This window comes from Struthio camelus, chromosome 8 (genome assembly GCF_040807025.1).
Source record: "Struthio camelus isolate bStrCam1 chromosome 8, bStrCam1.hap1, whole genome shotgun sequence".
In the NCBI taxonomy this organism is placed as follows: domain Eukaryota; kingdom Metazoa; phylum Chordata; class Aves; order Struthioniformes; family Struthionidae; genus Struthio; species Struthio camelus.
This window is the reverse complement of record NC_090949.1, coordinates 22,575,829-22,602,579: the sequence shown is the minus strand read 5'-3', so window position 1 is coordinate 22,602,579 and position 26,751 is coordinate 22,575,829. Positions and strand designations below refer to the sequence as shown.

The following is a 26,751-nucleotide window of genomic DNA, read 5'->3' as shown; positions in this document are numbered from 1 at the left end:
AGAATGGGAAGATACTGTTGACTACAAGAAAGCAAGTTGATTTTGCTGCTGATGAAAGACAAATAAAAGTGATTCAGCAGGGAACTGGGGTGTACGAAAAACGAAACTATCTATAGTGAAACGACTATCACTAAGTGAAGTCAGCCCTAATAAGTTTACGAATCATTTGGTCTGGTATCATATATATTCTTTCTCTTCTGTTCAACTCCCAGTTGAGGCATTTTATTTAAACCATACTGTTTTTCTGCAAAACATGGCATTTGAACATTTTCTGTCTTGTGTTCCTCGGGGATAAGCACTTTGCATATAATAAAAAGATAAAGGCAGATGCTGAAGATTTGATGGAAAACCTGTGAAAAATAATATATTTACAGATTTTAAGTTCATTAATCCATGGCAATAGCTGTGACCGAACCTTTTGACTGAAAGGAGAGAGAGCTTGTTTTGTTTTTATTTCCTCGTGCATGTTAGCTATTCCTGATGATTTTCAAGATCCGTGGTGTTATTAAACAGCAGAAGAGTTGCAAGTTAGGAAAAATTGTCCATGATTAAGTGGTACTGTATACTGTTTATCATTATTTACTAAAGAAATGTTAGCTTAATGTTAGCTTAAGAAATATTCTTGCACTTTCCATTTATTGGACTGAGGAGACAATGCAATTGTTCACCTTTCCTTCTTTTTTTTTCTACCATAGTTGCTGGCTCCATGTAGATAACTATTTTATCTGGAGTTTCATTGGGCCTGTTACCTTTATTATTCTGGTAAGAACTTTTTTTCTATTCATTCTACGTTGTGTTATAGCAAAGTTAAAAAAAGATTGAATAACATCAGGCAATACAGTCCTAATTTGCAGGACATTTCATGAAAATGCTTATATACAATTTGTAGTGTGAGCAACGGTCAGAAAAATGTTTAGAAATCTTTAAAGCATACTGACTAAATGATTAATTGTCAAAGCTGTGGTGGTGCTTCGGCATAGTCATTTTTTTCCTAATGCTTTGAACTCTGAAGGTCATATCGACATGTGCAGTCATATGAAAAATCAATAAAGTGCTAAACAAAAGTTTTTTAAAGGACCCAGTATTGCACGTGTTCCAGAAATTCAAATGCTAATTATCCAGCGTAATGGAACTTCTTAAAAGAATGTTCAAATGTATTGGATAATTAAGTAAATTTTACATTTTGGTGCATGTGTACAGTATCTGTATGTGATTTGCATATGCACATTTATCCGTAACAACTTTTATATGTATTTATGCTACTTGTAATGTATGTACAAGTTTATATGTTTTATTATAAATAACAGAGTATTATGCAATCAGTAGAAAGCTTATACACATTCTTCCAATCTATTGAGTAAATTTGTTGTTTACATACGCACCCATATATATCCCTACAAACGTCTGCCCCATTGTCCATTTAAGATTGAAAGTTGTATTCATACATCCGTTATCCATTCTCCCAGCCTTGATCCAGTCTTTCAGGTAAAAAGTGCATAATCATCTCTCAGCTCAGGGAAAAAACATGTCCCTGTTATTTCAGACTAATAATGCTAACACTCTCCAACAAAGGAATTTGGAAGGAAGCTGAATGTAAAATATACTTTTTGGTTCAACTTACCTTTCTCTGGTAGTTCAAGATCTTTAAAGACTGGCTGTGCTTGAGAAATATTCTAGAAAGCTGGTGCTAGGCACATAGACTGGGTATATAGAGATCTTTTTTCTAACTTCTGATAGTTTGGAAGGATGCATTTATTTTCATACTTTTGAAAGTCTAAGCAATTACCTGTACCACTGCCTTTTCACAACAGTGTGGTTGTGAGAAGTGACAGAACTTAAGTTCAACCCCCTTTCTCCAAATTCAGGAATTACATTTTGTCATTATTATTTTTTCAGTCTTAAGAATAACTGTCAAGCATAATTTTAAAATTGCTGACTTGGATACATGTATATGCCCGACTTGCTATTTAAACATATGTTTTGTAGCTTATAATTTGCAATACTTCTCCATGTAAAAATAAACTGATACTATGTGATTCTGGAAATGTCTATAAAAGATGTACCTGCCCAATCTTTCTTAGGTAATTTATTCCCTCCTGGTGTCTTCAGATATTTCAATAAGCTTATCTGTGTGTTTATCTATCTGTTTAAAATAAGCTTATCCTTGTCACTTTTACTCTTGCGTTTATATGAAGAACTATTTTTAACCCTTAAGTAGTTACTTAAGAACAGATAGTTGTGCAGTTTATAAGCATATTTTCAAAGAAATAGGTTGAAGTGCCAAAACTTATGTGTATATATATTAAATTAGAAAGATGATAGTCTTTGTAAGATACATGCCTAGACCATTAGAGTTATACAGAGTTTATTCTAAATATATTTAAAATTAATTCAAGTCTGAGAGTGAAGAGATTTTTTTAAATTAAACTTACGATTACATGAAAAGATATACGTAGTATTTTCAGTGTGATAGGTAATATTTTTCAACACATAAGCGTAATCATTCCTAGAAAATTTTTGCAAGTTTGCTGTCACAATAGTTGCGTGACTCACCTCAAGTCTGGTTGTGTGGTGATAATTTTGATTTTGTGTCTAGCTTTTAATTTTATTGTTACTGCGACTATTTTGCCAAGTCACCTCTGTTTCTCTCTCTTGCTGTAAAATAACGTTTCCTACAAGAAGCTTTGGGCATTGCTGATGGCTTTTTCACTTCCTCACAACCAGGTCAGAGTGAGAATAGGGGTGAAGGACATGCAATCATATTGACCATGTACAGACATAGTTCACTATTATTTACTGGCCATGACATTATTATCCTCCAGCAAATCATTTAGGCTGAGACGCCAAGGGCCTTTGGGAGCAGTATTCCCAACTTCAAAAATATGAAACAGCAGGTAGCAATCACAGCACAGTTCTTGGGAGTAATTCTTCTCTAGCAATTGCTTTGCCCTCTAATCGTCCCAATTGAGAAAGCAAGAGAGAGAGAGTGCAGAAAGAAGTGTGAGAAGTGTAATGGCTGAAAAATAATGTGTTGTGTGCAGTGTAACTGGAGAAGAGCCATATTTGTAGTGTAGCATCCTTTGCATCAGTAGCATATAGGAATTTCACCTCAGTAAACCTTTTAACATGTGAAACGAATCATTTTTCTGCTTCTCATTTTAACAGCACTGTTAAAATATATGCAAACTCTTTTTTGACAATATTGCTTACTACTTTAATTACAAAATTTTCTCCAAGTTTATAACCGTTTGCACTCGTGTCTGTATGCAGTTTTGCACAAGATGAGGGTGGGAGGTGAGGAGGGAAAAGCATGAAGGAAGACTGTCTTCTGAGGAACATTCAGCTTCACTATTTCCATAGCCTGTCATGCCTTTGGGCACCAGGGTTATTATATCTATGAGAAAAGAGCATGTAAGTAATGAGCGGTGGGGAACCATTAGTATGCCTGAAATGGTTTAATGAAAGCTTGGATCATGACACGTCAGGAGCTGTTCTTATCATTTGGACAGCTCCATCTGCATCTTTAATAATTAATTCAGTTCAGTAAGAGTTCAGCTTGCACACTCATTTAGAAGCCTTCTTCAGAGAGCACCTCTCTCACCGCCAGTCCCAAGGAGAAATAGGCTTCTGCATGGCTAAGAGCAAAGATCTGGAGATACAAGAGCAGTTTTAGAGCTGCATTTGTCAGGTAACAAAAGCTCCGGGGAGTTCAAAAAGGGTCAGAACATGTGCAGTTCAGCTAGGTTACTTCAGAGTGGTGTTTCTGTTCTTCTGTCTTATCATATCCATGTCAGCACTGCAGGCTGTGTGCAGTGAATTTTAAGCTGCTAAGCTGAGGCGGACGTGATCCAATTGAGCAGGTTGATGGCTATAAAACAAACAGTGCACTGCTGTAATCTGTGGTCAGAAAAGCCTGAATACGTTGACTTCTGTGTAGATCCATGTTCATGCATATCCAAGAAATGGAGGAAGTTGGTTTGCATTTTGTTCAGCCAAAACAGCTGGAGTTGTTTCCTCACAGATGGAGCCAATGTGTTAGGCTGGCAAAGGTTGTTTACACAAAAATTCCTGGGGCGTTCTGTTTCATTGACATAGGAAAGTTAGTTTCCTTTTTCACCCAGACTGAGATATTACTTCCCCAAAGTCAGTGGATATATACATACAGGTGCACATATATCTAGCTCCACATTTAAAATATATCTAGCTCCACATTTAAAAATAGACTATAAGCTTATGTATATAAATAATATAAAAGTTTTTTTTTTGTAGTAGTAGACACGTGATAAATAGTATTTATCTATCGTTTGCAGGGGAAAATTTGTCATAATTATTGCAAAATCTAGCTTTATCTGGCTACTACTCCATTTTACCTGGGATTCATTCCCATCCGTTAGTCTTCTGTGCAGGTTATTGCATCCACTTTTTTCAAAAAGTTAATTTGACTTGAAAACATTCCTTCCCCCTAAATTATATTGGCTTCAGCTGCCAGAGGGACAAAATTCCATCCTATCCCATGTTTTGTGTCCAGTACCTGCTGGTTTGCCAGCCCAGAAGTGGCGTTGTATGTGTTGGCTATGAAACAAGCATCAGCTTCCAGCATGGTGAATTCAATTACTGCCACAAAAAATTCTTCAAATTTTGTATTTTAAAGTGGTGACATTTTAATTCTTTTAATATGTACCTAATTGTCTTTCTTTCCCTTACTTCTATCCAATTATACTTGTCATTTGAAGAGATAGGTAGGAACTGATATTTTTTAAATTGCTATAATTCTATAATTTTTTTTTTACTTTTACATAGATTTCTAAAATTAGAGCATAGATTAAACTAGTTCTCTTTGTAATCCAGTATCCCACCTCTCATAGTGCTTAATGTATTTTAGAAGCAAGAAACTAGTATAGACATTTACGAAATAATATCATCCAGCTCTTTGCTTATTCTTACCAGCTCATGTTTTAGAGTGCTTGCACATTACACCTCTACCTACTGTAGCTATGTATTCTGTCACTGTCAGCATCGCAGCAGAATGGTCAAACCCTAATCTGGTGCCTGACTGACTCCTAAATTACTATTTTTAGACTTCTAAAGAGGTCTGGCTTGATTTTCAGAAGGGCAGCATATATAAGGTTTTACTGATTTTACCAAGACTGTAATTCCTGGACTGTTTGCGATGTTTATGCGGCATCTGTTATGTGTGTTTACAGGGTGTATTTTTATCTTTTATTTACCTCTGAAGTAGCCAGTGATGTTCAGATGCAGGTTTTGGTTCATCTGGAATAGATGCAGTCCAGTGCTTAGGATGAGGACTAGCCTATCACTAGTCTGTTATATTATATGATGGGATGAGAAAATCTTAAGACCACTGAGAAGGGAGAAATATGCCCTGTACAGTTGTGCTCATCTAACAGGGCACTTCCCATGGCCAACCTATGGCAAGCAGAGTGGGGAAGCTGTAGGCAGTGCAAAAGCTTCCAGCACCGTATCTGAGCACTAAGGACAAGGCATAATGATGAGGAAGGAGAGAAACAAGATTTGCATTTGAGATTAGATTATGATATTTACTATTTATTACAAAAATGATACAAAATCGTTTGGACAGCAAGTGGACTTCCTTCGAGAGCTGTATTTTCAGAGTAGCAGGAAATCAGAACTCAAAAACTGTGGTTTATCCTGGGCTTTTTTGAAAACCAGACTGCTAAAATTCAGCATGACTCTTTCAGTCACTCTGTCAGCTATATTGCTCATGCCTCCTTTGGGCGTGTGAAAAGCTCTATGCATTGTGATGCTTCTGAGGAAGAAGGCAGCACTGGGTTTGATTAGACTAGCTCATTGTCAGAGGCCCATTTATTTCCTCCCAAGGTTGCTTCTGGAAGCCTCTCTTGCCATTCATGTGGGCCTTTATGTGACTTTGGTGCCCGTTGACTCTTGTGTGTTTGTGCTGAATGAAGAAAAGTGTCCTGCTGAGGAGGTCCATCGATGTTAGCAAATATCTGCAAATTCATTTCCTTAGATTAGTAACAGTTCAGTCATCACAGAATCACAAAATAATTCAGGCTGGATGGGATTTCTGCAGGTCTTTAGTTCAACCTCCTGCTCACACTAAGTTGCTCAGGGCTTTATCCAGCTGGGTCTTGGAAACCTCTAAGGATGGAGAATGTACAGCCCTTTGGGCAACCTGTTTCACTCTTTGGCTGTCCTTGTGGTGAAAATTTTTTTCCATTTACAGAGTTAATACAATACAGAGGAATGCAAGAATACTAATGATGTTTCCTTCCTCTACAGAGTTTTCCCCACACATATTTCTCACCAAGAAAGTAGTTTAGCCATTTCTTCTAAAAGTAATTATTCTCCAACAAGTTCCCTTCCCTCACTGCTTAGTATCTTGTGTAATAAAATGGCAGGATGCCCAAAAGTCTGTAACTCATGAGTTCCTCCAAAACAATTGATTTCTAGAGGAAGAGCAGTGAGGGAGCCAAAAGTGAATGCATCTACAGAAAGGTTTGGTTACAGTTTTTGTAAGCAGGCAGAATAGGCTTTTGATAATGACAGTGTGTAACAGAGATGCCAGTGTGTTTGAACAAGTGGCAAACGATGGTCTTTCTTTGCTGAAATTGAAAACTAGGCAGTATTTCACAGTGATGGAGAAACAAGCATCGTATGGTCTGTTGTCATAGTTACTTTGTCTTCAAAGCACAATATTTTACTTTTTTTTTTCTTTTCTTTTCTTAGAAGATCTTTTCAGCTACCGTGATACAGCATTATTATTTCAGTGGCCTGCTTTAGGGTTTTGTTTCCTAAATTAGAATTAAAGTGTCTATTAAGAATCTGTTATGCACAGCTATTCCCTAATCCAACAAGTACATACATGTAGACAGAGCAGAGTATTTACATAAAACCTTCTTAATATGCTGGAGCTTGGCTCAGGCTCTAGGGCAGGGCCACATCTCCTTGTGTGTCAGTGAAGAAACCTCAATATTTAAACACAACATTTTGTTTTTTATATATCAAGCCAGCACTTCAATTGTACAAAGAAATCAGAGGAAAAAAGCCTCTCCTTTCATAAGGTGGTCCTTTATGGGCTAAGCCATGCCTATGAGCGTTTGATCCAAGAAAGATGTTGTTGGTACATACAGGAGACTTCAGGGTAACTACTTAGGCAAGGATTAGCTTCCAGGTGTGCTATAAATAGTATTCTGATCTGGACTATGCACTCCTGGTTACATAGGTTGCAGCCAAAGTTGATTTACATGTTGAGATTGGCATGGGACATGTCTCTTCGTTCTTAACCAGTTTATTTCTACAAAAAGTAAATCAAAGCTACATTTTTAGGTGAGCTGGAGTTGTTCATATTATATCAGCTATCGCAATGCATAAGAAACATTTATAAGCTGGGAGCCAGATCACATGCAGAACCTGATTCTGATGCACAGAACAAAGAGAAGCAACTTATTTTCTCACCTACGTGCCTTACACAGAAGAGTGGAAACCTCAATAAGAGGAACAGAAGGATCACAATGATATAATGAAGTGTTTCTAAGCTGCTTAGTCATTACCCATAAGGATCATAAAAGCTGATCAGTGGGGTCAGAAGATATAGACACATCTGTCACATTTTGCAGAAATGGAAGTTTTGCTTACTTATGCCATGCCTATACTCGTGCTTAAAGGGGAAGTAATTTCTGTCAGTTCTTGAGACACACAGAGGAAAATTATAAAAGCTTATTTTTGTTTGTATCATACACACCTTTTACATTAACCACAAGGTTCAACTGGAAAAAATATTTCACTTGGAATCAGGACTGTTGAGCTCAAAAAGCTGACCAACACCAGTCTGGTGTTAAGACCTGCATTATGGTACATAGTATCCATCAGATTTTGAGACAGCAGCAGCAGTCGGTTGCCCTTAGCAGTAGGAATTATTTCTCTAGTGTATGTCTTTATTAACAGACTCTGATCAGAGCCTTCAAAATGCTCCTTTTTTCTAAATTGTTAAGACCATGTCTTTTATTAGGATTTGAGTGACATTTCTGAACATTATGGCACAGCTGTGGGAACACCTCTAGTGTGAACTAGTAACCACAATGCTACAGAAGATCTGAGGAGTCTGATGCTGTCTCAAACCATTGGCTCCCCAAAATAGGAGACAGGGCTTGATCATTCTCCTTCAGTAGTCGATTTCAGATGTATAGGGACGATTATAAGAATAGAATTATTATAATCCTTATCTATGCAGTATGTATATTATGAGGATATTCTCCTAGCATATTCTCCCAGCTTCTGTCAGTTTAGGCCTTTCTTGTGGACTACTGTGCCAGTGGATAAGGATGGATCTCTTCTCCATGAGTAGACACAGATCTCATAGCTTTTAGCATTTTCAACCATATGATTATATTTGAATTGTTTGCATGATATAGGACAGCACATGCTAATTATTCCAATGAAGTATACACATCTTTTCAAGCCATATTGTGCAGACGTCTTCATGTTTAGCTTACCCGTGTTCTTCACATGCTTTGAAATCAATGGGAGAAAGGCACCTAATATCATTGCTATCTGTGATTTTGTTTCACTATATGAAAACTATAAAAAATTACCTTTTAGTGTCTTCCCCTGGATTATCTATATGAATGACACAACAAGAATAAGGCGGCATAGTCCGTTCCTTCAAATGACATACAGTCTCACTTCAATAAAACCCAGACTACAAAAAGAATGGAGGCAATAGGAGGGCACACCCAGAGCATATATGTATGCCACCGTTAAGTTTGATGCATTTGCTACATCTTTGTGTTTTCTTTCCCTTTTCTTTGCTTTTCTTATTCTATGGTTACATTTAAGCTGTTTTCAGGACCAGGTTTTCAAGATTCTTCAGATGTTACAAGACAGCATTTGTGGGAACCAAAGGGTATTTAAAAAAAAGAAAGGGAGAGAACCAGCCATCTGGAATGATACAAAGGCAGCTAACTAGGACTAGTAAGGGAAACCGTAGCCCGCAGAGGAAGCCAGTGAGGCAGGGAGCAGGACCAGAATGGATAGGCAGAGGTGAAGAGGGGGATGAGAGCAACTGAGAGCAACATGCAGGAAGGCAGAGCCAAACTGATGGTGGTAAGTCTTGGACACAAGCGGAAAATGGCTGCTTCAGGACGATATAGTCAATTTGGCAAAATTAAATAGAGCAAGTATTTTTAACATTTTTGCCCTTCGCTTGTATTTGCAGTCACCATCTACAAACTGATAAAAGTTACCCAGTATCGCTAGATATTTGAAAATAAACTGTGGGGTTTTTGTTTAGTCTGTAACATCATTATTCAATGTATTACCTGAAGTAGTTTAATTTCATTCTTATCTGTTTTGACAGTTGAATCTTATCTTCTTGGTGATCACATTGTGCAAAATGGTGAAGCACTCAAATACTTTGAAACCAGACTCTAGCAGGTTGGAAAACATTAAGTAAGTGCTTTGTGTTCAAGTATGAGAACTATGATTATTTTCTGATTGCTGAACTGATTGAAAGCTACTCTCCATTAGGAACACATGCCTTTGTCTCCCAGCAACTGCAGATGTCAATTAGAAGCAAACAGAACCAATCCTGCTTTCGTCACATTGTTGCCACAATGTCACAAACATTGGTCAAAATTAGATAATTTCAGCCTGGAAGTAGTGCCGAGAAACTGTTTCACGGAAATGCCACAGCACTGTAGTAATTTCATTTGCATTTAAAATGCAGTTCAAAAATGATGTTCCTGTTTGCATGGCTGATATGATTGTATTAAGTTTGTTTTGTTAAATGACTTTTTGATTTAGGGATTCTGAGCAGTTTCTACTCGTAATCCTGTTCTCCCAAGAGAATTGACTCTATTATTATTGTTAACTTGAAGATTATCTGCTGTTTTCATGTTAATTTAACAAATGTTTACTCTGTCTTGGTGCTGTACTGCAGCATCCCTTTTGCAGAAAAATACAAGTGTTATATAATTAAAAAGACTTTGACAGCTCTTGCTTTTTTAGATAGTCTTTTAGCGTATTGTATTAGCTTTATGTTGTACTGAAGGTTTTTGTTATCGACACTGAAGGGATGGTGCAACTTTAGATCTCTACGGGTTGGATGTGAAAGGGTTTTACAGATATACTTTGAACGCTGAAATGGCAAAGGGAGACTTTCCAGGAAGGCTAACACTGTGAACTAGATGTTATAGATAGGTCAGTATCAGCTTCATTGCATGTTGCATGATGAGAGAGAGAGCTAATCTTTAGCATCTCTCTCTTTTCTTCCTTTTCCTCTTTCTGTCTTCTCATCCACACCAGTAATTACCGTGTTTGTGATGGCTACTATAATACGGACTTACCTGGGTAAGATAGAACCCTACATTAACAAACTTCTAGCATGACTTTTAACTTTACAAACTCGGTCAATATTGTGGATTGCCCTTAATTTTAATTAACTAGTTTTGAGATATCTGATTTGCTAAAGTATTTTTAAGTATTATATGCCTTTATAATTTTAAATTGCTTGCCTCTGCATTTTAAATTCCTAATTTTGACTAATTTTTATAGACAATTAAAAATGCTCTTATTAATTTCTGTTTCAATTCTGTCTAATAATTTTGTTTCTCTTTTCTGCTTATAATGCTTTCTAGCTATGAAGATAATAAGCCATTTATCAAGTAAGATCATTAGTTAGATGTGGAATTCACTGACTAAATTCCCTTTCCCTTTCATCCTGTGCCGTTCTCTACAATTCCTTTTCCTTAAACTATTCATGATGGAATCTTTTTTAGACTTTATTCTATAGAGCAATATCCATATTTTTGTCACATTTCAGCAGGGTTTCTTCATGCGGAAGTTAGATCATCTAGCTTCAGTTTAGCTGAGTTTATCGGAGCATTAAAGATTTGGGCTCTAGGCTTTTAATCTGCTGTTTAACCTTTGTACATTTGTATTACATTATTTGGTGTCATATGGCAGCACCACTGTTTAAAATCTATGGTGTGATTAGTGGTTAAGCCAGATTTATCAATCTCTTTTACAAAAGCAGATAAAGCAATGGAGTAGCTGGGGCTTGTGCTATACTTCTGCATTTCAAAATAGTTTTGACATCCTGTGCACTTCTTGAGAAAGAAAAAGGTCATATCTACTCTTGCTGTTTTCACTGGAGACTAAAAGTACCAAATGGAATTGTTCTTTCTTTAATAGATAAAAGGTTAAAGCCAAGGAATTTTTACATGTGAATATGAACCTAGTAAAAGTCAACTGCAGGAACTGAAATGCTAATATTGGATTTGGTGACATGCATTTTTGTAAGTAATGTTACTAAAATTAATTTTCTTTTACAGATCCTGGGTCCTGGGTGCATTTGCTCTCCTGTGTCTCCTTGGCCTAACATGGTCATTTGGCCTGCTGTTTATCAATGAGGGGACTGTTGTGATGACATATCTCTTCACAGTATTTAATGCTTTCCAAGGAATGTTTATTTTCATCTTTCATTGTGCCCTACAAAAGAAAGTAAGTTACTGAAAATGTATACACATGCTCCCTAACTCCTCAAAAATACCACATATATTTCTTGAAAAATAGAGGGAAAAAAAAGCCATTTTCAACAATAGGAGTGTTTTAAGGTAATTTGAGGAAGGGAGTAGTATTCTAAAACAATTTTTCCTGTGTGCTTGTGGAAGTCATTTAACTGCTCTGTGGCCTGAGCAGGTTCAGACTGGGTGTAGCATTTCCTACCTGGGCTTGATATTTGCTTAAAAGTTTTGCAGTTTGGGGAAGAAACTTATTATAGAAAATGTACTGCTTAACACTGGTAATGCAATATATATAATTCTGGATTTACAGCCAAAAGTCCTTTATGCTCACAAAACAAATCCCGCCTGCACTGCAGCACTGCAAAGAAGGAATCATTTATAATATTACTGCATCTCAACCTGGAAACTCTCTCTCTTTTCAGATCACGGTAGAGGGCCTCTCTTGAGATCCTATTAAGCTGCCACATCACCTAAGGATGATAGGCAGGGATTGTGATAAGAGTGCTTGTTCATTACAAAATTAAGAGATATCTAAAAATTAATTTCATTATGAACTTCAGCACACCTTAGAAAAAAGAAGTCGTTAGTGCTAAGCAGCTGCTAATGGGGAGAGTTTTTCCAAAATGCCAGTATTTCTGGTTTTTTCAAATTTGCCTCCCCCAGCAATCCCACAGCTACCTTCTCTTAATCAGAGAAACTGGGAGCCCTGGGAAGGAGGAAATTCAGCCTGGCCCATAGTGCTGGTTAGGTTCCCAGCTAGGGGAATGTGTTAAAGTTAGCTCCGCTCCCCTTTGCCTGGTGGGAGCAAGAGGGTCCACAAGGAGATCTGCTGCAGAGAAGGAAAATTTGTAGGGGAAATAGGGACAAACAGAGAAGAAGGAAGTCGTAGCAGGAGGGAATTCTCTCGGGATTTCTTGCACCCTTCTCTCACAGACAGAGAATGGAGGCTTCCTCCATGAATACTTTAGAGGTGCTTTAGTGAAGGATTAAAAAAAAAAGCTCATAATCTGCATTAGAAGGCATGGCAAATGGAAGTAAGCAAGAACTGAGAGGAGAGAGGAAGAGTAAATGTCAAACCCACAGAAAACCTAAAGAAAAAAGTGGGAAAAATCCCCAATTTGGAAATATCCAATTTACAATATTTATTTTCTAAACATTTTTACCAGTTTTAGGCTGGAGACCTAGCAATTATTAACTCCCATTAGGATTAGCTCACCAGAGACATAATTGACTGATATTTATAATGTGGTTTGAGACCACTGGATAAAGGGTTGCTAGGTAAGTGCAAAATCACATTCTTGCGTGTTCTGAACTGTACCAGCTCTAACAGTATCAGTGTCTCTAAATTTGGTGTAGACAATGGCATTCAAACATATTTTAGGAAAATATTTGGAGGATAGAATTTTGTCAAGCTGAACGCAACATTCCTTTCACTTTTGGGGAACAAAAGCACACTTAGAGAGGAGATTGAGCGAAAGAAAAGAAGAGGGGGAAGAAAATGCAAACATTCTCAAAATGCAAATAATTTCTAGATTAGGTTTTGATATAATGTTGCCCTTTTTACCACTTGCATTGGGCTTGAAAACCCAAAACAGTTTCTGTTTTTATTTCCTTTTACAATTGTGCATTGTTTTCACATATTAAGTGAAGTCAGCAAAAAGCAATATTAAAATACCAGTCAAGTGTGAAAAGCATAACCTACAGCAATAAGATTTATACCTGAAAGAATGTTAAAGCTGCCATTTAAGATTTCCAAGTTTCAGTGCCTTTCACTAGATATCATCCTATCCTCTGTCTGCATAGCTAATGTAGTCTTTTTATTCTGTTATTACTAGTTGGTCACTAAATTGAACAGAGAAATAGATTTGTGAAAGTGAAAACTATTATGTTTCCAGTTCTGACAAGATGATAGTGCTGTTGCTTCCATCAGTTTCCAACAAGCCATAATTTAGAAATAATGACAGTGGAATGCGCAGTACTGACAGATAATGTACATTCACAGCAATATAGGCATTAGGCAAAACCAGCCCTGGAGGGTAGTATTTGGGTAAAAATACAGCTTTGATTGCTATTGTCTGTATTATGTAGTGTTTCAGAGCATTTAATATCCATTAATGTTCAGGAATGTATTTGCTTAGGTGTTATACCATCTAGTGATGATATACATGGATTTATATTCTTCAGAATACAAAGTTAAAGATTATAGTTCTATATGTGTGCATTTCTGTTTTCGCTTTTATATGTATGTTTTTATGTTGGTATAGGTTCAAAATATGCTCTTAAAATATGAACAATATACCTTTATAAAATGATAAATTACTATCTCTAGATTGAAATTAAGACATTAACCATTCAAATTTTCATCTACCTTTGCATTTTATAGAAACATCATAGTTTGTATTCTGCGGTTAAAATTCTTGGAATATTAAAAGCAGCACGTGACATATGAAGACCCACGCTATTTTGATTTTTCCTTTTTCCCCTTGTTTAACACGTAGCTTTCTTTTGTCCCCTATATTCATAGGTCAGGCAAAATTTACAATTAGCCTAATTATCATTTTTTCACAGAAATTTAGGAGTCTCAAGAAGAGGCACTTAGATTCCCAAGTACCTAAAAGGGTTATGAATTTACACTTATGCTTCTTTGCAAATTTTGTCTGTTGTTTCTTTTCACTGAACCTGTCATGCTGCCAAGGTGTGTATGCACTCTTATGTTATTTGAAAACAGTAGTCAGTGTAGTAGTCATGAAATTTGAGGGAATTAAATGTTCTATAAACTAATCCTGATGACTTTTATGACAAGTGTTGACACATATAATTAACGAAGCTAAAGTTTCCAGTCGTTTGCTAGAAACAGAAGCTGAATGAATGTAGGCCAAATCCTAAAGTCATTACTTTGTTTTGTTTTGTTGCTCTTTTAGCGAACAGAAATATCATAAATATAAGTGTGTTCAAGTTTCTAAATTCAGTGAACATAAACAATAACAAGGATTTTATTTTTTGGTCCTAAAAGTGAAAGATATGTCATTGCCCAGATTTTACAGCTCAGATTTTGGCTCTGCCACACTGACAGTGCCTCCACCAGTGTAGCTGTTGCTCTGCATAGAGGTGGGCAGTTTATTTTGGGAGTTTTGTGCAAACCTGAAGCAGGTGTGACTACAGAAACTAGCCAACTTTTGAGCTACACAGAGTAGCTTTTTAAGAAAATGTGTTTGTAGTTTAGAGAGTCTATTCATTGACACACTTTTTTGGAAGGTGATAACTTAAATGGGCAGTAACAAGAAGTGCAAATGCTAACAGCTTCAACCCTTCTTGCGTGCAAGGATGGGAAGATAGGCTTTCTATGATTGCTGCATGAAAAGCTAATACAAAAGGGACTATTTTCAAATAGTATTCAATTCAGGTAAATTTAACTATCACAATATGAAGACACAATAAAAATAACCTCCTGAATAACTCAGTGACAGTTATTTGGGCACATCTAAATGAAGCGTGTGTAAATGTGTGAATCCTTTGGAAATAATTTGCTCAAAAATCCTGGGTAGCCCATGATAACAGTGCCACTAAGTAGGAAGAAGTATCTGATTCTGTTAATAGCCAGCATTTCAACAGAGGACAACGAACTATGTTTTTGAAAAATATTTGAATTGTTTGAATTCAAGCTTCATTTCTTTTTGCCAGTGAAGATATTTGATACTATTTTTTGTACTAACTGTTTCTGTTTCTTTTCCGCAGGTACGTAAGGAATATGGCAAATGCTTCCGACATTCCTACTGCTGTGGTGGGCTACCAACGGAGAGTCCCCACAGTTCAGTGAAGGCATCGACAACAAGAACTAGTGCACGCTATTCCTCTGGCACTCAGGTAACAAAGATTTTGACAGCATCTTTTAAGTAACTTTATTTATAAAAAGCCTACTGAGATGTGTTCCAATCAGATGCACTAATTGTATTCTCATTATAATCATCTAGATAGCAAATACATACTTCTGCATGCTAGAATTGATTTCTTTTTAAACATTTCCTTTTAGTTTTTTCTAATGCAAACACCTTATTTTTCTTGTAATTAGGAGCTGGTTTATTAGGAAGGTTTATACCGTCATGTTTCATATAAATGAAATTTAATAAATTAGACTTTTAATAACAGAAGAGAGAGTTCTACTAAAATGCTAGAAGAATGTCTTGCTTTAGGCCAAAATAAATGTGAATATTCCACATAATAGCACATAAGCAGAAAAAAATCTTTTTGCAGCTTACTATGCTTTTGTCTCATTGGTTTATGTTAACAGAGTCGTATAAGGAGGATGTGGAATGACACTGTGAGAAAACAATCTGAATCTTCTTTTATCTCAGGTGACATCAACAGTACTTCAACACTTAATCAAGGTCAGTCACTGGGAACATTTCAGTTTTAGAAGACTTAGATTTTATATAGATTTTATTCCATTTAACACAGAAGAATTGAAAAGAATGTATTGAAAAAAATTCTGGAACGAATGATCTCTAAAAGCAGAGTTTTAAAGCCACCCACTAGCACATTTTAAAACCTTGCCCCCTCAACTGGCCCCCTGCTATAGAAGTCGAATTTCTCCATTCGTGGCAAGAATGTATTTAAATAATCTTCATCAATAATTTAACTTAAAAGCAAGATCATAATTTTAAATCTTTCCTAACCTTTATAGGTTAAATCTGAAACAGAAATATGAGTGCAGTAACATTTTAAAGCATATTTGAGTATGATTCCTAGGTGCAGAAATTTTCCCAGTGAAATCTAATTGATATCATTTCTTTGCAAAAGATGTCTGTAAAGCATTTATCTTTTTATTACAAAGAGCATTGTATCTGTCACATGGGATAGAATTCAGATTTTCAGGCCCAGCAAAGGCAAAACTCCACATTTCTTAGCTCAGACACACTTCTGAAATCCTTAGCCTCATCTTTATGTCCGGTTACAAGACAAGGGTATTAACTGAGACAGAATATCCCTTTATTTCTTCCCTTCCCTCTATTTTTTTAAGGTGATTTGAGCTAGTAATGGAGGGAAGACTGTCATGTGTGAGCCAAGTGGCATACCCACGTCCCTAAGAGAAGAATACGTAGGCTTGATCTCATTCCAGGCAGTTCTTGCTCAAATGAAAAAGTTTCCAACAGCAAATTCACCACTGTCAGGGCTGCTGTAAAACCTTCATGAACCATCAGTGGCAAACTTTCTTTCCTTGTTGTTTCAAAATTCAGTAGTAGGGTCATGTATTTGACTCACATTTATTATGGGACTAAAAAGTGTACTATTTTGCAAAAGAAAAAAATTCAAAAAGCAAGCTTCTGCTTTTGCTATTTGGCATATAAAAAGTAGGTGAAGACCTACCTGTATGTCTCACTGCTCTCCCATCTGAATCTTTTGCAATCCTGTGTCAAAATCAAAGTCAACTAATCTACGCTAAGTAAAAAATGTATTTTTTTTCCTGCCCAAACAAGAAGTACCTTCCCTTCCAGGGCCTAACTAAAATCCTCTGAATGAGTCATAGATAACAATCTGGGATTTCACATCATTTTGATGTCTGTGACTCCTTCATTTGCTTTGCCCATGTTCCAGCCTCAGTTAATTCAGAGTTGAGCAGAGGTCTTGGGAGCGTCTTCCTATTTCAGAGCTCCAGTCCCAAGTCATTGGAGATGTTCTGCCATGACTAGAAAAATTAGTAGCATTATTATTCAATTTTTATGTTATCACTATCTCAAAGAAATATACCTTTAAGGGTAATTTAGCAATTAACAGCAAATATCACTTTTCCTTTAAAACAAAATTCAGGCTTTTAAAGGTGGCAAAAGTATTGGACAGAATAAGAAAAATCCTATTGCCATAAATTACAGGTAATAATTCAAACTAAAATTAAACATAGTACACAAGAAGAAGCAACATGTATTTCAGTTAGTATTGCTAGTAATAAGTAGGTTGTAACTGGAAAAGGCTATAATAAAACCATTTAATTGTTGACTGAATTAAAGTGTCAAATAGGATTAGCATAATCAGGCAATAAAACAATTTTCTGAATTTCAGGATTTGGTGTTACATGCCCCTTCCAAATATCTGTGGTAGTACAAAAGCATTAATATTTAGAATATATACTGCCTTTGTCATTGCTTCATAATCCTGATAAGTGTAACCATAGTATAAAAATATAGCTGGCTCTTTAGTTGTCCTTGGGCCTGTGATACACTGATCCTGATGTACTGCTGTGCAGTGCAATAGAAAGGAGAGTAGAATTTTTTCCTTAAGGAGATGCTTGAAGTATGTTTTAAATCACAATGGTCTATGTGATTTTTTTCTGTCATTATTCCAACCTGTTTTTTCCTTAGCATCTAGAAATCACAGATTAACTGATTTTTAACAATTTCCCTAAATATGCTGATTTTGATATAATTACTCTGAGTCATGTAGATGTTGCATGTTTAACACGTATAATGGATTTTTAAAAATCTGTTCATTCACGTAATATTTTACTTCATCTTACAGCATTTGTAAACTGACTGTTTGAAAATTTTTCATTCACGGAATTCTTTTTTAAAACCTGGCAGATAGATTTGCAGCATGAATGTCTCGAGAGAAAATATGAACACTGATTTCTTAGAGCAAATATTTTGCTTTCCCCTCAGCATGCATACTTTTGCATATACTAAGATATGCTTCTTGCCGTTTGTCATCCACTGTCTGTTTGAAAACAGCGATTCCTTTCCACTGTCTGTGTGTTTTTAATAAAGTGAATAACAACTCTGATCCTTTCATAAAGGAATTTCTCAGTACCCTTACATTTAAGAAATTTGGTTCTCTCAGTTCTGGACAGAAGTGTGCCATACTATCATTTTTAAGTTATAATAGCTTTATGTAGTGCCTTGATCTCTACATACTTATTTGCTACTTCTTATGTAACAGTGATTTTGTGTACATTAGTAAATGTCAGTCTTACCAGATGTTTACTCTGGGGATTTGGACAGCACCTGTGAATTACTGAAATTTAACTCTATTTTCCTACTCCCATTTCAAATACATTCAGAAATTTTCAGCTGAATTACATTTGACAAGTTCTACATGATTCATGATGAATAAAAAATAGTCTTTATTGAAACTGTCAGAATAAAATTAAAGAACTGACTTTTTGTTTTTTTCTATTTCTTTTGCTTTAGGAATGACTGGCAATTACCTACTAACAAACCCTCTTCTTCGACCACATGGCACTAACAACCCCTATAACACATTGCTCGCTGAAACAGTTGTATGTAATGCCCCTTCAGCTCCTGTGTTTAACTCACCAGGTGTGCTTATACTTCCTGAATAAAACTGCTTTTCTTGGCTCGCTCCAAACCCCTTCTTCTCCCTAGATAGAAACTCAAGTTGCAATATCCTAGCCTTACCTTCTGAATTTCTGTCAGTTCAAGAAATACAGTATTGCCAATGTCAGCTTGTAAAACTGCACTATATTATAGTAATGCCTTTGCCATAACAGTATTTACCAATAATTATCCATGTTTTTAACACAGGTGGCATAAATCTTAATATACTATTACAGGACTGACACCACATGGTCCGAGAGCCCATCTTCGAGATATATATCACTTAGAGGTATCACATCTATGCAATATAAGGTTTCTTGCTGAGAAAAACCTGCTTACGGAGCGGATTAGATAATAAAGCAGCGCAAGGCATCTTGACACCTTTGGATACTGCAGTGTAGAAAATTGTATCCAGCGTCAAATGGATCTAAACTATAGTATAGTGCAGCTTTATGGTAGATTATTTCCTTTAACAAAATCCTGAGATTAGCAGTTAGAACAGTTTAGTTCTGTAGGAATAAAGGGTGTCATCGCTTACCTAACATTTTGCTGTTATGTTATCTAGTTGCTTTTTTAACTACAGAGCAATCATCAGTAATATCTAGCGGTTACAGTTGGATGATAATTTGTAGGATAACTTAAATTATGTTAAATCTTTGATTAAAAGCTCATAAAACCTTGCTTCCAGTTTTTATTTCAATTTTCCTTTTTAACTGAACTGTAGTTTCTATTTTCATTCTCTTGTTTTCTTACTTTCCTTATGCTTTCCTCTAGCAACCTACAGAGAGACAAGTATGGGAGTAAAACTTAACTTTGCCTATCAAATGTAAATTTTTTCAGCATGATTTTTAATGGGCACAATTAAAACATAACTAGCGGTCATGAAGTAGACTCAGCGGGCAAGTGGTTCACAATTTGCAAATGAAATGTTTCCACATTCAAAAAGTACTTGCATACTGCTTTTTGGAAAACAACATGAGGTCTGTAGCAAACCCTATTGGTAACAGAAGTTTTGCAATGCTGAAATAATTTGCTGTTTAAAACCAAAGCAGTGTCAAGCAGAAATGCTTAACAATTTACTCGTATTTTTACATTCCCACAGTAATCTTGCTACAGGCTATGGAAAGATTTCAGATGAATTACCTGATCATGGGCAACAAAATTTGCCTCATCAAACCAATTTGAATATATTCTAGCATGCTTAACTCTGCAGTATATCATAGAAAACTCATTTAGGATTATCAGATATGTTTTGGTATCTGTTTAGCAGAAGAAAAAAAGAATGAAAATTATAGAATTAAATCACTTTCATGAGGGAAATGAATGCCAGCATGTGGTCCATGTGTTGTCTACTTTTATAAATGCCATATGTTCTGCACAGCTAAATCCATTGCAAGGAAAATCTTGCAACATATATGAAATTGCAGAACTACAAAGTTGTTTAATCAAAGCTTAAAGAGACCTTTCAAACAACCCTCATCACTGTTTAAATCAGTACACATGGAGAAGAGTTACAATAACACAAATATAAAATGATTTGCAAATTGCTCAAACAGAATTTATTTGGAAATAATTCTTCTATGCTTTAAAAGCCAAAGACAAAAATCATTTCATGAGAAAATGCAATTACTTTTTAATTGAAAACAATATGTTCTAGAGAAGGTTGAATTTTCTAGGATAAGCTGCAGCTTTAATTACGAAACAAACCTAAAACAGGAAAACGTATAGTCTTTTTCAAAACAACTTTTTTCTTATACTCCTCCAAGCCTTGCATATAATGCAGCAGCCTCACAGTGGTCAGTCTCATTTCAGTAACATCACTCCATTCTTTCTTTACTTCCAGCCATATCTGTAGATACAGTGATTTTCTAGGAGTGTTCTAACAATCTAACTTTCCATGGTTCAGGCTGTTTGCTTTCTTTCAAAGTTTTTTCTTTTTTCTTTGCTTGGGAAGCGCTGTGATGTCATAGTTTACATGTCTTTGTGTCTATAGAAAAAACATTTCTTTATTGTGTTACCCAAAAAAAGCCAAAACCAAAAACATAAAGACCTTAATCATCATAAGGCTTCATTCCCTCCCCCCCCCCCCACCCCTCGAACTTCTTTTCATGTTTGCAGCAGACTTACCCAATCTGTCATTCCTCCAGCAGCTTTAAGATATCAGCCATGGCTGATTTCCTCTTCCCATTCCACGACTAATATTTATTCTTTGGTTTAATTTCTGTGACCCATACTTACAGAAATTCCTAACATTTCTGCATTTGACTTCCATGGCCATGGTAACCGTGGGCCGAACTCTTAATTAACTATTCTGGTTCATTCAGCGCTGTCACTGTGACTGATGCAGACTGCAGGCAAACTTTGACCTTTAGAAGCCTGGGGCCGTTGTTGGCAGACAGAATATTAGTGCAAAAAAATTACATTAAGTGGGAAAAGAAAAGCTGTTATTGCTTAGTAATCTAATTTGCTGAACCCTTGCTCTGACTAAGTTGCTGAGAAGCTCAGTAATTCTTCATCATGTTACAATAAATCATTTTACTTTCTTTTATATATCAGCTACTCTTAGGCCAGATAGCCTGAGCAGACAGACATGATGTGAGTTGTCCAAAGTGAGTCATTCCACCTGCTGTCTATCGTGTTGTTGGATGGTGCTTGTGGGCCCTGGTCCCTGTAGTGTGAAAGATGGCTGTCCTTGTTGAACATAAATTCTTTGTATTTATCCATTTTTTTCATTCTTTTCTTTACTTCATCTCAAAAAAAGGGAAACAATTTTAGAAATGTCGTTAAAATAAAGTAGTTGCTTGCCAGTTACGTGGGTTTATGTTGTACATTTACCTTCAGTTATGTCTGTGATCTAATTCCTTTTTAATTTAGTGTCGTTTAGGACAAATTCTGTTAATTTTATTTTTCTAAATCATGGTGTTGTATTTCAAAATGTAGATGTTTCCAAATAAATTGCTTTGCATTACATATGCAAGGGCATGGAGTGAACAGTTCCTTGTGGAAGAGTCACAGAATTGACACTAAATTAAGAACTTAAAATGCCACAGGAAATACATGTTGCTATTTTTTTAAAATACATCTTTCCTATAAGGTGTGCAACTGTTTACATTTGGGAATGTGCAATAACCTAACTTTTCTCGAGTCTTACTTCCAAGTACTACTTTGTCCTGAACTACATTAAAGAATTTTGTTTAAAAAAAAAAATACTGAAAAGCACATCTCGTGATAACCAGAGCTATCCTTTTCCATTTCAGGACATTCACTGAACAATGCCAGGGATACAAGTGCCATGGATACTCTACCGCTAAATGGTAATTTCAACAACAGCTACTCATTGCGCAACGGAGACTATAACGACAGTGTGCAAGTTGTAGACTGTGGACTAAGCCTGAATGATACTGCTTTTGAGAAAATGATCATTTCAGAATTAGTGCACAACAACCTGCGGGGCAGCAGCAAGAACCACAACCTGGAGCGCATGCTGCCAACCAAAGCTGTGATCGGCGGGAGCAGTAGCGAAGATGATGCCATCGTGGCAGATGCGTCATCTTTGATGCACAGCGACACCCCCGGACTGGAGCTCCACCACAAGGAGCTGGAGGCCCCCCTTATTCCTCAGCGGACTCACTCCCTTCTGTACCAGCCCCAGAAGAAAGTGAAGACCGAAGGAACCGACAGCTACGTCTCCCAGCTGACGGCTGAGGCTGACGACCACCTCCAGTCCCCCAACAGAGACTCTCTTTACACGAGCATGCCCAACCTCAGAGACTCTCCTTTCCCAGCGAGCAGCCCTGACGTTGAAGAAGATCTCTCTCCCTCCAGGAGGAGCGAAAATGAGGACATTTACTACAAGAGCATGCCAAATCTCGGAGCTGGCCATCAGCTTCAGATGTACTATCAAATCAGCAGGGGTAATAGCGATGGCTATATAATTCCCATTAACAAGGAAGGATGTATTCCAGAAGGGGATGTTAGAGAAGGACAAATGCAACTAGTGACAAGCCTTTAATAGTGTAGCAAAGAAATATTAAAGGCCACATACAAGTATTAAAAAGACTTAATTGGCCCCATGCAGGCTCCCTCATATCTGCTTGAAGAGACAATTCTGTTGACCCTGTGGTTCTCCAGTGTAACAGGGGTGAATGGACCTTGCAGTTCTGTGAATTTTTATAAAACAAAAACTTTGTATATACACAGAGTATACTAAAATGAATTATTTGTTACAAAGAAAAGAAATACCAACAAGGTATTTTAAGATATCTTCTGCTGCTGAATTTAACAAAATTGTGAAAAAAGAGAAAAATAAACACGTTCCAGCTATTTTACTGCAGCAGTTTGTGAACTAAATTTGTAAATATGGCTGCACCATTTTTTTTCTAGGCCTACATTGTATTATATACAAGGCGTAGGCTCTAAAATCCTGTGGGACAAATTTACTGTACCTTACTATTCCTGACAAGACTTGCAAAAGCAGGAGAGATATTCTGCATCAGTTTGCAGTTCACTGCAAATCTTTTCCATTAAGGCAAAGATTGAATACATGTCTAACCACTAGCAATCAAGCCACAGGCCTTATTTCATATATTTCCTCAACTGTACAATGAACCGTTCTCATGAAAAAATGGCTAAAGAAATTATATTTTGTTCTATTGCTAGGGTAAAATAAATACATTTGTGTCCAACTGAAATATAATTGTCATGAACAATAATTTTAAAGAGTTTGAAGAAAATATTGTGGAAAGCTCTTGGTTGCACATATGTTATAAGCTGTTTTTCTTACACTCTGTTCATAGTACGGTAGTATGTTAAAAATGCAAGTTCTACCCGTTTTCACTTATTTTTCACTGTAAACAGTGTTCTGCTTTGACAAGTTAGTTTTTATTCTTACGTTTTCAATTTTTATTGCCAAAAAACATAATTTGGGGAGACATTTGTTTTAGAAGCCAATTATGCCAAGCCTTGCACAAATTTGGTATAGCTAACAAAGATTGTAACTCAATTCCCTCTTCATTCTTTAATCGGGGTTGGGTGGAAAGGGGTAAAGGGGACACTGGACACTTCTCACAAGCTTTCTCGTGAATAAAAGGTGCCTGTCCTTTAAAAAAATAAATAAAACATAACTATTACTCTTCCATATTCCTTCTGCCTATATTTAGTAATTAATTTATTTTATGATAAAAATTAATGAAATGTAAATTGTTTCAACAAAACTCTGCTTTTTTCATCCCTTTGTGTAAACCTGTTAATAATGAGCCCATCACTAATATCCAGTGTAAAGTTTAACACCTGTTTGACAGTAAATAAATGTGAATTTTTTTTTCCAAATAGGTAAAATGTGCATTATTATGTACAAAGCATAATTGGCATCAGTAGGCTTTTGACCCAGTTGTATTCTGCTTAGAATGACTTCCTTACATTTTATGGTTTAAGTGTCGAGAATATCGTAGGAAACTGCCTATATAGTTCTACTGAGTAGAGGTCATTGTTGCTGTTCAATTCATAGTCACCATTGAATAGGATCAAACTCAGACGTAGCAGGGCCGTTGTTAGGAAAATGTACTGTAATTTCATATATTTACATAACTTTTAAGTAAGCATCTGTATTGGAATTAAAAATAAGGTGGTAAACACTACCATCATATTCTCAGCAGCAGTAATTAGCAGTTAATTTTAGTGATGCAAGATATATTCTTGCAGTGGGGAAAACATGAATAAGCAGCATTTGGATAGCACTTTTATTTTCAGTGTGCTATACAAATACGTAATCTATCACAACAGTTTTTTGAGCTAGAGAACTAGGCATGATGGTCCCCATTCTGCCTGTAGAAGGCAGCTGATGCCCAAGATGTGGTTAACAGATCAGTGTCAAATTTGGAATTCTGAAGTCTTCATTTTCTTGATTCCCAAACCTCTTTTGTTTCTCGCAACCAGGGCCTGTCAAGTGTAATGCCAAGGACTTTGTTTGTTGCAACTTCCAAAATCATGCTTGTCCAAATATCTATTAATTTAAATGCCCTGTCATCACAGAGGCCACGATGACTTGTGTTGGCCAGTGTGACTACCCATATGACAACAGCGAAAATTCATTTGAAAACCTTATAAATTCTGTTAGCTTCTAAGAGCATTGGCATATATATAAAGTCCAAAGATACTTCCTTTCTGTTCATTTGGAATATACATTGATAAGCTCTGGTTATCTGAACAGTTTGGTATAGGCACATTTTGAAAAAATTAAGATTTCAGAAAAATATTTTGGGCAAGATTTCCTAATGTTGACACCGTGCAAACACTGTAAAAAAAGGAGGGGGTTCAGCTCTAACCCCAGGGTTCAGATAAGCACAAGGTACCTGTATTCGGGATGCTTTGTGACACAGTAGCTATTCCTCTTGAAGGCAAAGCCGTCTTCACCACAGGGCCCTACTAATAACTCTTGCCAGTGAGTTTCTTAACACTAAAAGTTACAATGTTTACAGTAGGGTCCTTGGAACATTCAAAATTTAATCAGAGACTGTTTACTTCTCTTCAGTAGAGATACTTTAAAATCTGAATTCTCTATGAAATAAGAATTTGTTCTGATTCAGGATTTACAGCCAATTGTTTGGAACAAAAAGATTCCCTTGGTCTGTCTGGCTATTTAGAAGCGTTCTTGCTGCCTTCTGCCTAGGAAATCATGTCTTAGGGATTTAAAAATTGTGGTGCACAAGTTATTACAGTACACATGACCTAATAAGTCACCAGCTTTCAGCAGAATCTTCAACCCTAATTCGAGCAAGTGCTCCTGTGTGTCACGTATTGTCTAACTAAAGGTGGCGAAACTACATGCTGGAAAAAGGTTTGTAGCATTGTGACCTTAAATATATATTCAATTGCAGATGTAACAAGTATTCATAAAAGAAAAAAAACGTAGCTGAGGAACCTAAGATGAAGCAGATGAACCTAAGTATCATAAGGGAATTCTTTTGTTGGCTTCTTTGTAATGTAGATGTTGCTTTTTAGTGAGCCTACTTTTTTTTTAATGTTATACTAGTGAATGTCCTGTGTTTAGCTAGCAGCTAACAGCCAATACCTTGCCAAATTTCTGTTGGTGTAACTTCTCAGTGAAGTAGGTTACAAAATAATTATATAGCCGACAGCTTATTGTAATTTCTTTATGTTTTCTCTCACATTCCTGCCATCATGTCTTGGGATCAGAAGGACAGAAGAATTCGGAGGAAGAGTTCAAGGCTAGCGAAATAATGACAGCAGACTTAATGGAAACAAGTATTTCTTCAGGGTCATCAGTTAACCAGTTCCTATGATGGTGCCAAGGATATGCTGCTACTTTAGGCACTGTCTTTCAGACGAGCTGTAATTTTCTTATGGCTAGTAATCTCCTGTTAGTGTGAACACTTCCTGGCTCAGTCCAATTCTTCCTTGTAACTTCAGTCCAGTAATATTAATTCCTACAAAAGATTAAATGGGATGTGCATTTAGTGAACTGTTGTATAATGGTGCTATGCATTGTTTAATATAAGATACATCTCAATTCTACATAAGTGAACCATAACATGAAGAAATGCAACACTGGTAATACCTTTATAGTTAAAATTAACCTTTATCTGTGAATTCTACAGTACACCTTTGCTTCTTTTAAATTGGAAATGAAATTATTAATAAAGTTTACATATAATCACTTATGTAGGTAATAAAAGGTGTTTCAAATTGACATAAGTTATGGCTAAAATATGTGTCATATTTTATGTCCTAATTTTTAAGACAATTTTCTTTGTAAACTACTCAGAACAGGCATTAGCAGAACAAAGACAGAAAGGACCACTCCCTGTGTACTGTTTCCTCCCACTTTGCCTCAAAACTGACAAAAGTTATTTCTAGAACTGATTATATGCATCATAAAAGTG

The 26,751-nt window shown here is 36.2% G+C and overlaps 1 protein-coding gene across 33 annotated transcripts in view; it reads left to right on the top strand.

Moving 5' to 3' along the window:
* The window catches only part of ADGRL2 (adhesion G protein-coupled receptor L2), a 391,390-nt gene extending 364,839 nt beyond the window's left edge, over positions 1-26,551 (top strand). For 7 of the 33 annotated variants that reach the window (XM_068952694.1, XM_068952700.1, XM_068952692.1 and 4 more), the window contains 10 exons: positions 696-762; positions 9,359-9,450; positions 10,306-10,350; positions 10,638-10,664; positions 11,334-11,502; positions 15,261-15,389; positions 15,814-15,910; positions 18,704-18,832; positions 19,625-19,642; positions 22,108-26,551. In XM_068952694.1, coding sequence (XP_068808795.1) covers positions 696-762; positions 9,359-9,450; positions 10,306-10,350; positions 10,638-10,664; positions 11,334-11,502; positions 15,261-15,389; positions 15,814-15,910; positions 18,704-18,832; positions 19,625-19,642; positions 22,108-22,862 — 1,528 coding nt within the window. In that variant the 3' untranslated portion in view covers positions 22,863-26,551. Of the gene's footprint in view, positions 1-695; positions 763-9,358; positions 9,451-10,305; positions 10,351-10,637; positions 10,665-11,333; positions 11,503-15,260; positions 15,390-15,813; positions 15,911-18,703; positions 18,833-19,057; positions 19,140-19,624; positions 19,677-21,406; positions 21,460-22,107 lie in introns of all 33 variants that reach the window. The other 26 variants (XM_068952713.1, XM_068952711.1, XM_068952708.1 and 23 more) reach the window with 14 other exon arrangements.
* Positions 26,552-26,751: the final 200 nt, after the last annotated feature.